General features: G+C 40.4%; 2 protein-coding genes across 2 annotated transcripts; both read right to left on the bottom strand.

The window, feature by feature from the left end:
• Positions 1-2,875: 2,875 nt before the first annotated feature.
• Positions 2,876-6,673, bottom strand: LOC131330165 (tubulin beta chain-like). The gene is made up of 3 exons (XM_058363658.1): positions 6,048-6,673; positions 4,124-4,393; positions 2,876-3,827 (listed from the first exon to the last, which is right to left on the bottom strand). Exons 1-3 carry the CDS (start codon positions 6,544-6,546, stop codon positions 3,151-3,153), a joined length of 1,446 nt encoding a protein of 481 aa, XP_058219641.1. The 5' UTR covers positions 6,547-6,673; the 3' UTR covers positions 2,876-3,150.
• An 800-nt stretch (positions 6,674-7,473) lies between these two features.
• On the bottom strand, positions 7,474-14,809 carry LOC131329824 (uncharacterized). The gene is made up of 13 exons (XM_058363199.1): positions 14,369-14,809; positions 14,164-14,251; positions 13,081-13,267; positions 12,895-12,985; positions 12,160-12,195; positions 11,949-12,047; positions 11,201-11,331; positions 11,044-11,092; positions 10,816-10,905; positions 10,686-10,739; positions 9,243-9,308; positions 7,983-8,080; positions 7,474-7,893 (listed from the first exon to the last, which is right to left on the bottom strand). The coding sequence occupies exons 1-13, from the start codon at positions 14,444-14,446 to the stop codon at positions 7,824-7,826; spliced, it is 1,137 nt and encodes a 378-aa protein (XP_058219182.1). The 5' UTR covers positions 14,447-14,809; the 3' UTR covers positions 7,474-7,823.
• Positions 14,810-15,174: the final 365 nt, after the last annotated feature.

Genomic DNA, 15,174 nt, shown 5'->3' with positions numbered 1-15,174 from the left:
AGAGTCCAGATTAAGGGAGAGACTAAGAGAGATCGAGATTCGAACGGAGCAGTCACTGCTGCTCTGGAGCTCTGGAGGTGGAGGCGACTCTGGACTCTGGAGTGGCCACTGGCCGAGACTGCCAAGTGAAATGAAAACCCTAAGTGGGTGTGGGAAGTGTGTATATATATATACAAGGGTATTTTTGTAAATACCCAGTTTCAGTTCGGTTCGGGGAACGGTTCGGTTCGGGGAACGGTTTAGTTATTAACTCCACCGTAACCGAACCGAACCCGTTCAGTTATCTTACAACCTCCACCATATCCGCACCAACGGGGAATTTTTCGGTTATGGTTCGGGGAAAAAAAACGGTTTCGGTTCGGGTACCCATCGGTTTGGCCGAGATTGCCATCCCTAACTGACACCGCCGTCAACCACCGCAGACCTCACTCCGAACACCCACCAAAACCCTAACTAAAATTATTTGCCCACCAACCAATGCCCACCGGATCTAGAGCACTAGACCGGTACAGACCAAACTAAGGGAGACCCATCCGGAGAAAACGAGCCAATCGGCCGGAAAAAACAAAAAAACAAAAGAAAAAACCTAACCCCAATCAGAGCCTAACCCCAAACTGCCATTATTACCTCCTCCGATGGTCATTAAACTCCGGATTCTGGAAAGACAAGGTGGAGCCGTGATGCATCCAGCCCACAAGTCACCGGCCGGAGGTCGAAGCACCTGAAACAAGGTCACCACGAACACTGCAACACATGCTCCCAAAACTGACGAGAAGATACACCGTCGGAGAAGAGAGAGGAGGGAAGGGGGAAGGGTGAGGGGGGAGGAGGGGGAGGCGGCTGCGCCCCTCCCCAAAACCAGATCTGCTTTGGGTTTTCTGTTTTTTTAGAGAGAGAGAGAGAGAAAGAGAGCAGGAATTATAAAATATCGTATCATTTTAATCATTAGCAATTTGTCAAAATTGTTTACTTTCTAGTGCTCTCAACAACAATGTCTTCTGGTTGTAAGCCCGTTTTGGGGAACCTATTTTTATGATCTGAATTGATTTTTAATCAATAACATTAATCATGCCAAATAATTACGTCAATTTGATATTGTTTGCCATGATTATGGGGCACATTATATAACCTTAAAGTAAATAGCTTAAAGGAATACCGCTCAATCTTGACCAGAAAATTGAATACCAGAGATTTTACTAAATTAAAAACGCTCAGAGATGGGGGGGAAGACAATGCAAGAAATAACAATTTCCATGGAAATCCGGAGAGCAGAGAGAGTGAGAAGAGGAGGGAAGAAGAACCAGCTTGGGCTCACAGAGGAAGAACAGGAGAGAGAGAGAGAGAGAATCTTGTGGTTGGCGTTGTTCGAAGAGAGTCCTCGACACCGACGACACGTGGTGGTCGTCTTGTCTGGCGTCTGGCCCCGCTTTTGAGATCTCAAAGCGTGCTTATAATTTCGCGTAATTTCACAGTGAATCGTGAAGAGTAATCACGTTTTCCATAGTTAGCGGCCATGTGTAAATAAAAGCGGCCAATTGTCATTATACGCGGTCAAGTGTAGTTTGAACCGGCCAAGAGGCCTGTCTTGTAACAACAAAATCGTGAACACTAATTACGATTTCAATAAATTGCGGCCAAGTGTAATTCCGCGCGTCCAACAGTAATTATAAGCGGCTAAATGTAATTCGTAGCGGTCACGAGGAATATCTAATAACAAGAGAATCGTGAACAGTAATCACGCTTTTAATAATTTGCGGCCAAACGTAATTCGAGGCAGCCAACAGTCATTATACGCAGCCAAATGTAATTCGTTGCGGCGAAGAGACGTGTAAAACACAAAAGAATCGTGAACAATAATCATCCTTCAATACTTTGTGGCCATGATGAGTGTAATTTTTTACATAATTAATTATACTCCCTCCGTCATTAAATGTTTGGCACTTTTAGGAGTTCTAACTTTTAAGGAAGAAATATTATTGTATTATGCAAAAATCAAGTGTCCAATCTTACCCTTCTAGTGTACTTTGAATAGTACTTGAAAATTTGAATTTGGAATTTTGTGCCCAAAAGAAACGGGTAACATGGGAAGTTTACCATATTTTGCTTTTAACTTTTCAAAATGAACAAATTATATGGGACAATAAAAAGCATGAAAGTGTCAAACATTTAGGAACGGAGGGAGTAATATTCTCACCGAGCTCTGAATAGCTTGAATTATCGAAGCGAGTCCAAAAAGAGTACACAAGCGAGGAGCCGCCACTTTTCCAAACACCACCATCAGGAGTGGTTGAGATGAATTTGTCGAGATAATATTTAAACTCTTGATAGCCGAGATGGAGGACTTGGATTGTGCACTGCACCGTGAGCAACAAGAAGTATGAAATCTCCATGGGCCCCAACAAGTATGAAATCTCCCTAGTGTTCACCTCCTTTCAGGCCACTTGATGTTTGCAAAGTCATTGGCCACTTGATGTTTGCAAAGTCATTACCGTTAGAATCTTCGAAATACAAGCAAGATGAATCAGACATCTAGTTATCAAAAAAGTTTATATCGGTAGGGGCTTCAACGCATCGCAATACTTGCCTAGAAGTTTTTCAAATCTGGTCCTCTGGAGAAAGATCATCAAAAGGAAGCATACCTATAGTTTCTAAAGTTTTGTTTACTTTGGAACAGGGAAAAATAAAATGAGAATAAATTCTTTACATTGTCGATGTAAACATTTGTTTCTTCCAAATCAATTACATCGTGTCACGTTGCAAAACAGTGATCCTAATCAAGACGTGGCGCAATATAATTAATTTAGAGGAAACAAATGTTTACACCGACGGTGTAAAAAATTTAATCTAAAAAAAAATTTATATCGACAATGACAGATTGTTATCCAAAATATACTTTTTGTATATGACAACCAACAATGAGAAATTTGAAAGTTCGACAGCCATGCAACAATACAACATCGGTAACCAAATGCTCGTATGGAATGAAAAACAAGGCAAATCAAATTCCATCAAATCGTTCCTTTACGAAGCGAAAGGGTAGGAAGGGACAACCAACGTAGCGAACACCGCGTGATCACAGGGATTGTTTACTCTAGGAGTTTCTTACTCCCATGCGATGATCGCCGATAGTCGTTTTTCATCATTGTACTTTCATCCCTCGTGGTTCTCTTCGACACCTTCGTCGTACTCTTCCAGATCGTCCACCATCGCGTCTTGATACTGCTGGTACTCCGCCACCAAGTCATTCATGTTACTCTCTGCCTCCGTGAACTCCATCTCGTCCATCCCTTCCCCCGTATACCAATGCAAAAACGCCTTACGCCTAAACATGGCCGTAAACTGCTCGCTCACCCTCCTAAACATCTCCTGAATAGACGTCGAATTCCCCACGAACGTCGAAGCCATTTTCAGCCCGGTTGGGGGAATGTCACAAACGCTCGATTTCACGTTGTTTGGAATCCACTCAACGAAGTAGGACGAGTTTTTGTTCTGGACATTGTTCATCTGTTCATCCACCTCTTTCGTGCTCATTTTGCCCCTGAACACTGCGGAGGCGGTTAGGTAGCGGCCGTGGCGGGGATCGGCGGCACACATCATGTTTCTGGCGTCCCACATCTGCTGAGTCAACTCGGGGACGGAGAGGGTCGTGTACTGCTGGGACCTACGGGAAGTGAGGGGTGCGAAACCCACCATGAAGAAGTGGAGACGTGGGAATGGGATTAGGTTTACGGCGAGTTTTCGGAGGTCGGAGTTGAGCTGGCCGGGGAATCTCAGGCAGCAAGTCACCCCACTCATGGTTGCTGAGATCAAGTGGTTCAGATCACCAACTGCAGTAAAGAAATATAACAATAAGATTCAAGGTGAAGCTCTAGATTGGTAATGTTCCACAAAACAACTGATGAAAAGGCTAGAAATTGGTATAGAAACAGAATTTTTATACAGAAATCAAATATCATAGAGGGCTTCGTTCCTAAATGTCTCGCAGTTATTTAGGGCCCGGGGACCCTGTAGTGAGCAAAAGCCAACTTTTACCTGGTCCCACCAAATTTTACATGGTGATTGAACCAACTACCACCATGATGCAAGGTTCACTTCCTAGTTTCTACTTGGACAAAGTACTCACAGTTTGGATTGCTAAGCTTCAATGTCCTGAAGCAAATATCATAGAGCGCTTCGTTGTCGAGGACCATGCATTCATCAGCATTCTCCACCAACTGGTGCACAGAGAGGGTGGCATTGTAGGGTTCAACGACGGTGTCGGACACCTTTGGTGAAGGGAAAACAGAGAACGTGAGCATCATTCTGTCCGGGAATTCCTCCCTTATCTTGGAGATCAAAAGGGTTCCCATGCCGGAACCAGTGCCTCCTCCAAGCGAATGACACACCTGGAAACCTGGACCATGCACAAGAACAAACAGACGTGAGGGGGTTCGATCGGATTTAAACCAGATAGCCACAACTTTTCTTCGGGAGGCAACACAATAGAAACGATGCTCTTGAGATTCATTCGAGACCGATTATTCTAATCATCTTGGGTGTTTCATCACATGATAGACAAGAGTAGATATAGAAAAAAATGTGGTCAAGTATCCATTTTTGTTCGTTTCAAAGAAGGAAAACCGTCGGTGTCACTGAATCTAATACTGCTATATGGCAATCAAATGACGACGTGCAAATGGATCTGTAACTATAATACGACACGGTACTCTAGCGACCCATTGCAAAACAAAAGTGGCACAACTGGCGGCCCATGGCAGGACTCCGCCTTATCAACTTGACGTACGTGCAGTACAAATTTTGGTAATTGAAGTTCGGCTAGAAGTATTGCTATCCATGTCCATATATACGGCGAAGAAAACTGTTGAGGATTACAATTTACACCCAACACAGTGACACAATTCCACGAACAGTAAATCAAACAAGAACACAAAGAAAAGACAATTTTTTTTAAGTAGTTCCACAACTAGAGAATCGCATAAAATACACACAAGAAAAAAATCTGTGTTGTTTCTTTGTGTTCTTGCTTATTTGTTCTCTTGCAATTGTGCGTGTTGGGTTGAAACCGCAGCAACGGGTATCACAGGCCCGGGTTTGGAGATCATGAATTGCTCACACAGACACTGGCATCACCAAGGCTGACTTCCATGCTCCAAATTATTCTAGCTTCAATCGATTTCGATCAATCCGTCTTGGTTACCCAGTACTGTTGTCAAACTAAAAGGCAAGGATAGAAGCACGGGCAAACTTATAGGCATTTTCTCTCAAAGAATTGCCTTGATCAGGAAAATGATCAAAAGGACTATAGTCATGATCAACTGATAATTACAAGAAACAGTTCAAAAGCTTCAAAGAATTTTGGATAGAAGTCGATGCCAACGAATTAAAGGCTACATAATCAGAGATCTTAATGCATTAGTTAGGACAAGCAAGCAATTATCTTGTCTAAAACAACATATATTTTTACGTTCCGCGTGAATAATTATACGGAAAAAAGAAGGTGGCAATTTAAGCTTAAACAAAAGACTATTTTACACACAAATGCTTCAAAAGCCAAACAATGTGCACATAAATGATCACATGGCTAAGAATTCAAAATAAACAAAACTTGGATTCATACATATGCGTGTAATCAAGGTTTTAAATAGCAGAACCGGCAACAGATTCGCATTTTGATTTTTATTGAGGAATTAGTATATACTTCAAAAATCTATAATTGCCTGGAAAAAAAAAATCGAATATGAAGACATTATTCGATTTTTTGATGGCAACTCCCAACAATTTTTTGATAATAAAAAGTTTTTCATCGCTGTGTAACCATATCGGGAGTATCAACCGTGCAGGTAATCGGATATGCATACAATTTTCCAATGCCATTAGTATATTGGGTACAACAGTATAGTAGTATACATTAAGGAAAAGAGCAATACTACTAACACAATTCTGGACACAATTGCGTTCAGATCCATTCGATGCACATGAATCTACATGCATCGAACAATTGCGTCCGTGTTGTTTGTTTTTTTTTTAAGGAAAATGCTCAAACTTACCTTGCAAGCAATCACAATTCTCCGCCTCTTTCCTCACAACATCAAGAACAGAGTCGATCAACTCAGCCCCCTCCGTATAATGCCCTTTAGCCCAGTTATTCCCCGCACCAGACTGCCCGAACACGAAGTTATCCGGCCGGAAAATCTGCCCGTATGGGCCGGACCGGATGCTGTCCATGGTACCCGGTTCGAGGTCCACAAGCACGGCCCGGGGGACGTACCGGCCGCCCGAGGCCTCGTTGAAGTAGACGTTGATGCGTTCAAGCTGGAGGTCGGAGGGGAGGTTTTCGGCGGGGACGTACTGGCCGTTGGTCTGGACGCCGTGCTCGTCGCATGTTACTTCCCAGAACTTGGAGCCGATTTGGTTGCCGCATTGGCCGGCCTGGATGTGCAGGATCTCTCTCATTGTTTTTTTGTTTTCTTGGGCTGTGGATTGGGAGGGGGGATTGGAATGGGGATATAGAGAGAGAGGGGGGGCGGAGAGAGAAAGACCCGACATTTTTTCAGGGACGGGAGCGAGATTCGGAGGTTATGTTTGAAGTGGAAATGGGATAATTGGGTGGCAATGGGGAACGGATAGGATAACCGCTCCTACAGAGAGAGAGAGAGAGAGAGAGAGGCTGGCGCACGTAAATAGGGTCCCAGGTTCCCACCGTTATTATAGTTAAAGAGTCCATTTATTTGGGCAAAGGGGAATAATCTTTACTCACTTAATAATTATTCAAAACATCTCGTGTATGCGTTCTCAATCCTCATACTGTGCTCGAGCCCTTAGTCCTTGTAGTTGGCTCGCGTTGTCAATCCTTGCTCTCGGAGGCTTTAATAGTCAGGGATGTGTTTCGAAGATACTTTTACGTTCACGCTCGCGCACGCAAATTATGTGACTTAATATATAATGGAAGAAAATGGAATAAGTGAGTACACTTGGTGCCTCACTATAGGGCCTATTGGCTTCCCTATGTCCATAAAGTGTCAGGATAATTTCTGGCTAAATATCAGCATGGATGAGTGATTATTCATTGATAGCGCCACCACCTGGTGTTTTAGAACTCTTCCCCATTAGATATCGGTGAGAGAGCCACACTTTGTGATGGAGGTAAGAGAGCCACACTTTGTGATGGAGCCCAGCCAATATGTGGTAGCGTGGTACAATACATAATTTCCCCCCCCAAAAAAACTCCACCTATTAAAGAAAGATTTGCCAAAACCACATGGAATTTGTGTTACGAATTGACAGCAAAACTCGGAGCACGAAACAATGTCAAAAGAAGTTAATGAGTTGACTCAACATACGGTGCATTCTGAATTTCACTAATGCAAAATGTACGGTATACGATAGATATAACGCCCGGTCTTCCTTACAACGTAAATCTTTGATTTTCATGCAAAAAAGGTTTTGCCTTCGGGTTAAAAAAAAAAAGTTCCATGAGCTAAACCCAACCATAGCATTAAAACAGGAGAAACCAAATCCACTCTTGCTTTTAACAGCGCAAGACGTTCGCAAGAGTTTGCTACTAGTACAACATAGTACATACAGGCACTCTCTCAAAAATCCATGCCAGATAGTCGATGGACCAATTCACAGAGCTCCATCTTTTGACAACTTTGCAAGGAACCATAGTCGGATTTCTTTCTTCTCTCTTCGCTTTATACATGAACCAGTTCTCTCAAAAGGAAATCATTTCAACACCCAATGTACCGAACTATCCTAAACATAACGTCTTCCTGTTCATTAGCAACGGTGAGATAAACTAACATTAGAAGCCCCTCCACACACTAACGTTGCTGAATCTGACTCTCGTTGCAATACTTTTTGAAGTTCAAACATTCTTCCACCAGATAATCACTGCCAAGATAATTAGCATCGTAAAAAATAGATACCCCCAAAAAAATTCCCTGAACATACCCACAAGCCAAAAAAAGGGGACAACTTACAAGAACCGCTCAGCCATTTCTGATGATTCCCATCTAGGACTCCATGGAAAATCCGTCAAAAGAGGTGATTTGATGGGTGCACTTGAAGAATTGAAATGCTATACAAGAGAGAGAGAGAGAGAGAGAGAGAGAGAGGATCAATAATCCAAAGTATTGAAAAAGTTTAACCAATGAATATATGTAAAATACGTCCTCCGAAAATATAAGCCAGCACTAGACACTTGGAATCTACCATTTCTTATGTGTTACCCACCAGCCCTAACAGAATAGCAGCAACCCCGTCATGAGGATTTTTAATTTGACTTTCAAATGCTCACAACTCGACCGTTGGTGGGACTGTGAGGGCTGTGTTGGATTACTTAGATTATAAAAGCATCTTTTTCCCTTTCAGAACCTTGATATGCATCATTTTCACTCTCCTAAGCAGTCAGCACTAAACACCTAGAGAGAGGTATGCGAGTGGATCATCCATTGCTTGGAGATTATCGCCATCTACAACCAGAGTTGAAGACCTTAGAAGGACTCCAAGGTCAAAATTAGAGTCCTAAGATGAATTCTGGAGGTGTGGGTCGGTTGCAATGGTTCAAGGAGACGACAAGAATAAGTTGGGTTATAAGTGGGTTCTACAAGATAAGCTTAGACCCATTGAGTGTGGACTCAACAAGATCTCTTATAACTGCTATTGTTCGACTAGGTCCCATAGTCTTTCACCCCATTGGGGTTTTCCGCATCAAAAATTGCTAGTTTCTTTTTCTATTGTGTGATTGTGTAGTTTATTTGCCAGCTTTGATGAGGGATCTATATGAATTGGGTTTCATTGGTGTTGATTTAACTTAAAGTTTGCTATTAAGGCAACTGAATAGTGCATTGGTTGCCAGGAGCTTGATAAACTGCCTAATAAATTCCTTAGTAGCAAATCAACTTTGTTCTAGAAAGGGGATTCCGAATGGTCATTTCATAGCAAAATTTTCTTCAAATACTAAAGTGGGTTCTAAATATTGTCATTTCAGTTGAATGCCTTTTGCTGGGGTGAACAGAAAGTGTATGCAATACAACCAAACTGTAGAATGACAGACACTTGGCACCGCAAGACATCAGAAACTAGCTTGGTCATCAAGGCTAACCGGTAAGCCTGAATCGCTAAACGGTCAAAAGACTCAAAACTGTAAAATTTATAGCTTGGTCATCCAGGCATTCATCCAAATCACATGCACAAGAACTAATCCACAAGTTTGGCTGCATTCTCAAATTATTGATTACCTGAGAACTTTGAAGCATCAGGGCTGGATATTGCTTTGGGAACTGGAGTGGAAGGGAAAAATGTACCTACAGTAACCAGACTTCAAATCAAATGAGAAATATTCTCGATAATGTGGCATACTGGCATATTAAAAATTAAATTCTGCATCAAAAGGGAAAGAAAAAAGAAAAGAAAAAAATGAGAAGGAACACTAGAACTGTCTTTGATTTGGGTCTCTAGACCCCATCCTTACTCTTTGTGCCCCAATTATTAGTCTCCTCCTCTCTCTCTCTCAACTCATTACCCCAAAAACCTCCCTCAAACCTAAACCAAACAAAGTCTAAAAGTCTTGAACAGCGAACAAACCACTTGTCTGATGTTACAAGGACAGGAAACTAAAACAAGACCATTTATTCTTGAAATCTGAAAAAGACTTGGTTCTACTTAAATCTGTTTACACCCATGGTACCACCCTTCCCCTGCCTGCATTAGTCTACCACCAAACATTTTACCGGGTGCACTGCAATATTTTCCCAGTGTTTTTGCATATCTAGTGAGAACTTACTCCGCAATCTGTTCAGTTGCCAGAAGTGAATCATCCACGACAATTTTATTTTCTCTTACCATAGTAGGAGGGTGTACTTCAGCATTATCTTCTCGTTTCTTAAATGTGAAATCGCAAAGATCAAAAGATAGGACATAATAACAACTGCAAACATCAAATCAGACTGCTAATGTTGGTCCACTAAAACCCAAGAGTGAGTCCTAGGTGTATGTTAACTGAAAATGTCTGCAACAAGGAAACTATGTTACAAGGGTAGGAGTCGAGACATCCGATCCTTCTAATGGTAGAACCGTAGGAGTCATATTTCCAAGGTCATAGAGACACGAAAACATCTACAAGCCTCTGTATACTTCCTTTATGTTCTAAGTTAAATAGTTTTTAGAAGGTGGCATAAAGCATCTCAAGGATTATATGCAAGTAACATGCATATGTTTGTGGTAAACTTAAGTTTCTAGACATTGATGGATGAACATTAGAATAATTAGATACACATGTCAGACACATCCTTTTCCTTGAATCCCTTCCTCAAGTGTCAAAGTCAGTACATTCATATTTAGCTGAGTCAATGTTACATAGAGACAAAGAACCAAAACACAACACAATTACTTCTATTAACATGTAAATCCGGATAGAATGGGGGTATGCTGGCACAATGTTCTCGGAACAACAGAATCAGTAGAGATGCTTCAACAGGTGAGAAAAAAGGGGGAAAAGTAAAGACAGAAAACCCTTCCACATAAATCAGATGGACATCCTAAGTAATGAAGGCATAGCATAACATGCCACATAAAAATCCCAAGTAATTTTAGCAGGCATCTGATTGACAAAAGTATGACTAAGTTGTTGAATTTAATTAAAGGAATCAGGGTCCTCCTGTAAATAGGAATCGATATCCTACCAAAAACGTAAACACCCCAGAGGAACCCAGAAATGTTGCCTTTCTGCAAAAGACCTGGCAAGCATAGCAGAGATAAATCAGCTTTTTGCTTAATCCAACCATATAGTAATGAATATACAAGGATTCGTACTGGATCAGCTTCCACTGGCCGTCCAAAAAGAGGAGCTAGTGCCGCAATAAACTTCCTTCTGACATCAATAGATGCAACTCCATCTACAATCTTCAAAACAAAATAAAATAACACCTTTCAGACTATGGAAAACTTAATGAATTGCAGACATTAAAGGTGTACACTTGAAAGCATCACCACTAAAGGAATGGCTGGTAAGAGCAAAGTTGATCAAGAATGCCAGCTAACCTGTGTCTGAAGCATCTCTTCTAAAATGGGAAGATATTCGGCCATGCACCTTTCAAGAGAAGAAAAAAAGCCAATCAATATTTTCTAGTATGACCAACATGCGTATATCTAAGAAAAGAGTAAGTGCAAGAGAAAGACCTGCATGCTAATTACTTACATTCCATCCAACCATGCAGGAAGCCTGAAATCTTCAATGGAGAATAGAGCCTTAAGTTCAGGAGAAGATACCAATTTTAATCGTGGCGCTGCAGAGGCAGACATATATTTTCTGCCAACAGGAAATATAACCTGCACAGCATCAAATCCGCCGAAAATCATAAGCAAGCGAAGGCAACAGAATCCACAAACCAATCAATTTAGCTTCCGGTGGGAACTGGGAAGGAATTCAAGAGGGGACAAATGATATGTGGTTACTTCCTCATATCTGGTTACTAATCCACTTGAGATTGTCAAAAAAGAGTGACTAAAGTGTCTCAGTAATTTGATTAAGATGGATTGCAAGGACTATTAAAGAAGTGACACGTTTAAGGAAAGGAAAGTAGGTTTTATATAAGGAGACTAAAATACTCAATTCTTTGATGTTCCATATTTGAATTGTGGAAAACAAACGATAAGTAGTCTAATTTCCAATTTTACCTCAGAAAAAAAGAGAAACATGAGAAAATCTCAATTTTTCAAAGTTTTTGCCCCTTCAATTACAAATTTTTTGACCATTATCAAAAGAAGCCCCACGCTCCGTAAGTAAAACTTCATCAAGTTTGCTCTCATAGTTTCCTTCTACTACCGAGGAGTTTGTAAAGCTTGTCCTTTGTCATTGTTCTTTGGTTTCCCTTTTTCTACTTATGTGTATGGGCCTGAAAAATTACAACCAATTGTTTTTCCAATTAAAGGTATATGAGAGTAACCTGTAAGAATATCTTCTGCTGGTGTCGCCAGGGGCACCCGGTGACCATTTTATTTATATCCATATCCAGTAAAGGCACTGCAAATCTTACCTCTTCAGTCTACACTACATTGCAAAGGCAAAGAAGCAAGTAATACAGTATAAACCAAGCTGATTCTCATGCAATCATTTAATTTAAATCGAAATATTCAAGGATGTCTGTTTGAAAGTACCTTCTCAACACCTGAGGTCATGTACATTTCGATTCCCTGCATCGTACATGATCAAGGTTTAGATAAAAAATCTATTGTCTCAAAAGTACAATCAGAACAACATCAATAAAATGGGGTTTAAGCAAGACAAAAGAAAAATGTCAAACTAGGTTGAAATACATTGAAAGCAACAGGTATTCATGCAGTCCATAACGTTCCTAGTACCCAAGAACACATGAAAGAAAGCATTAAAGAGCAAAGTACTAAATCATGGGATCACCTGAGAAACCAACAATACCAAGCTTTAAATGGGGTATCTGTAATGAATGAATCCAGAGAGGCAGGGAGAAGAATGAGTAGCAAATGCCATTTGACACAGAGAAAGAAGCACCAATCAGTAGCTCCAAAGCTGTTTCTTTTGTTTTGAAGCAAAGGGCACCATATGTCAATGATGGACCATTACTACCCCCTCGAAGGTCAAAACAATTTATGGACCATATAGAGATCGCAAAAAGGCCATTTTGGTAGGTTTATGCAGCTAATTGCTCATCGTAAAGTCATGGGCACAAAAGCATTATTATTCATTGTAACAAATATTTTTCTTCAGGACCAATTTCACAAGGCTCGGTTTGGTTTGGACCAATTTCACAAGGCACAAAGTGCACTTATATCATCAAGTCAAACATTCCAATCTCAAGGTGTGGCTAAGATTCCTTTTCTTGTAAACTATGCATTGTGTAAGGACTAACAAAGTACCTCTCTGGGAAAAATAGTGCTGAGTTCAAATTTCACTCTCTCATCATCAACATCTCCAACACGCTTCCTCTGGTAGGTCATATATAAATCCCTGCACACAGAAAAGATGAAAAGCTTAGCTGAACTTTCCCAACCATAGTGAACTCAATTAATTAGTTTCGCTTTTTTTGGAAAAAAACAGTAAACCTGAGTTCAAGAATGAGAGACAACAGCCGAGTAGGGTCTTTGCAATTCCAATCAGACAAGCTGTTCTTTGGAGACTTCATATCTCCTTCTTCACCAGACACAGGAAATGGACGAAAGCTCTCATCTTCGGGTCCAAAGATGATGTCTGGAGCCGTTAATGGATAAAGTGCATTGTATATAACATCCCCTGCATTCAAATCCATCATAGGCCTTTTGTGAGTGACTTAGCAATAGATGAAGAGCCTCTCAAGTTTTAGATTAGAAATGAGGTGAGAAATACGGAGAAAGATAACTCTCATGTTTAAACAAATCTGTTTGTCACCAAAAATTGTGAGAAATCAAATTTGACCTGGATGTGGATTCTAACAAAGACCCCTCTTTCCCATCAACATACAAGTACAGAGTAAATAAGTATCACCCAGATCACTATCCTTCTTAACTCCTCCAAATGCCAACGAGGGATTTTATTTTCTTTTCCCACCTCAAGAGACACCATAACCGGTTACTTTCTTTCCTCCCCTACTACACCACACGAACTTTGAAATACTAAAAAAATATCTACAATTTTATTATGGAAAATGCTAATCAACGCCCACTAGGCAGTGGGTGGATAATGTGGAATTTTTTTTTATCAAAATCCAAGAAAAACACATGTATAACCGTGAATACTCTTGAGATGCCTATTGAAAACCTAACTTATTTAGAATGATGTGTATATTATTCACTGCCTAGTGAGCTAAATGTATTGAATTAGTAAGTTACTCCCAAAATGTTAGTCCTCTATTCCATTTTGGGATGTAACAAATTTTAGTCCTTTCTGAAAAGCCAACAAAAAAAGTTAAAACAAGTTTAATGGAGGGATTCAATGGGTAATAGTGGAAATGAAAGGTCATTTTCAACGGGACATGCGTTTAAATGTTTGTTCCCTTAAAAGGTTGGAATCCTCAAAATGGACCAACATTGTAGGACGGAGGGAGTATTTGGTATTACGTGTCTATTATCCACACCCACTAGGTGCTGTTTAGCAACACACTTTTATTACTGCGTACATAAATGCAGATGCAGGAGAACAAACAAACTGACATTTGATGTAGTCGAGGCAGAAGGGAATGAGTAGGGTGAACCGATCAAGCAAGCTGTGGTTCTTAGATCCAGACCACATCTGTTCAACCTGATTACATCAAACGCAAACCAATCGAATTCCGTGACCTATTTTTTTTCAAAACGTAATCATGCGTTTGTAAAAGAAAAACGAAACCCTAAATCGAGGATTGTACGATTTGCTTACCTTGATGGGGAGAGGAGAGTGAGTGAGAAGGTAATTGAGCTGCGCGTATATCAGCGGAGGGACCGTATCGATGGCCATGGTTGAGTTCCAGTCGTTGACAGTGAGGAAAACGAAGGTCGGGTTTTACAGTGAAAGATCCGAGTCACGGGCACTAGAGTTAATCTGGTGAACAATTCAAGAACACGGACACAGATACAAACACAGACACGAACTTAATAGGTCATCCACCATTTGTCATCTGAAAAATTCTTAAATGATTGATTGGATTCATATTTATTTTCTATCCTTTTCTCACCAAATCACTCCAGAGAAGGGTGGGAAATTGTAAGAATTGAGATAGAGCATCTCTAACCCAATCCTTTATTTTGGAAATTCAAAATATTTTTTATAGTTATCTAAAAGGTAGTTATGGAAGTTTTTACTATTCAAAAGAAATGATTTTAGCACTCTACTTGTTACAAGTGTACTTCAAATTTTGTCTTTCAATGATCTTGTTGGGTAAAATTAGAAGCTCTAAAAGACAACTTTTGAAGTGAATTTATAAAATTGTTGAGGAGTATTGCTATAGGTACATATTCATTGTATATATCATGTACATATGGATTTTGTAGAGCCCACCTCAGGTCCTACAAAAATGATCTGAACCGTCTATTATTTTTAAAATATTTTTTTATGGAGCCATATAAAAATCAGCTCAACTCAATATCAGTAAGAATTTTTCCGGAGTGCGTAGGGACAAAACTAAACAGTTAATTTCGCTCCTATAAATTCAAAAAAAATTCTTACCGATATCGGATTGAGCTGAT

The sequence above is a fragment of the Rhododendron vialii genome, chromosome 6a (genome assembly GCF_030253575.1).
Source record: "Rhododendron vialii isolate Sample 1 chromosome 6a, ASM3025357v1".
Taxonomy (NCBI): Eukaryota; Viridiplantae; Streptophyta; class Magnoliopsida; order Ericales; family Ericaceae; genus Rhododendron; species Rhododendron vialii.
This window is presented reverse-complemented; position numbering and strand designations above follow the sequence as displayed.

Coding starts and splice junctions, on each gene's coding strand:
- LOC131330165 (XM_058363658.1), bottom strand. CDS start 6,546: ATGTCGGGTCTTTCTCTCTCCGCCCCCCCTCTCTCTCTATATCCCCAT. Junction 4,394..6,047: donor GAATTGTGATTGCTTGCAAG/GTAAGTTTGAGC, acceptor TGCATGGTCCAG/GTTTCCAGGTGTGTCATTCG. Junction 3,828..4,123: donor GAAGCTTAGCAATCCAAACT/GTGAGTACTTTG, acceptor TCTTTACTGCAG/TTGGTGATCTGAACCACTTG.
- LOC131329824 (XM_058363199.1), bottom strand. CDS start 14,446: ATGGCCATCGATACGGTCCCTCCGCTGATATACGCGCAGCTCAATTAC. Junction 13,268..14,163: donor CTGCCTCGACTACATCAAAT/GTCAGTTTGTTT, acceptor ATTTGAATGCAG/GGGATGTTATATACAATGCA. Junction 12,986..13,080: donor TCTCTCATTCTTGAACTCAG/GTTTACTGTTTT, acceptor TTCTGTGTGCAG/GGATTTATATATGACCTACC.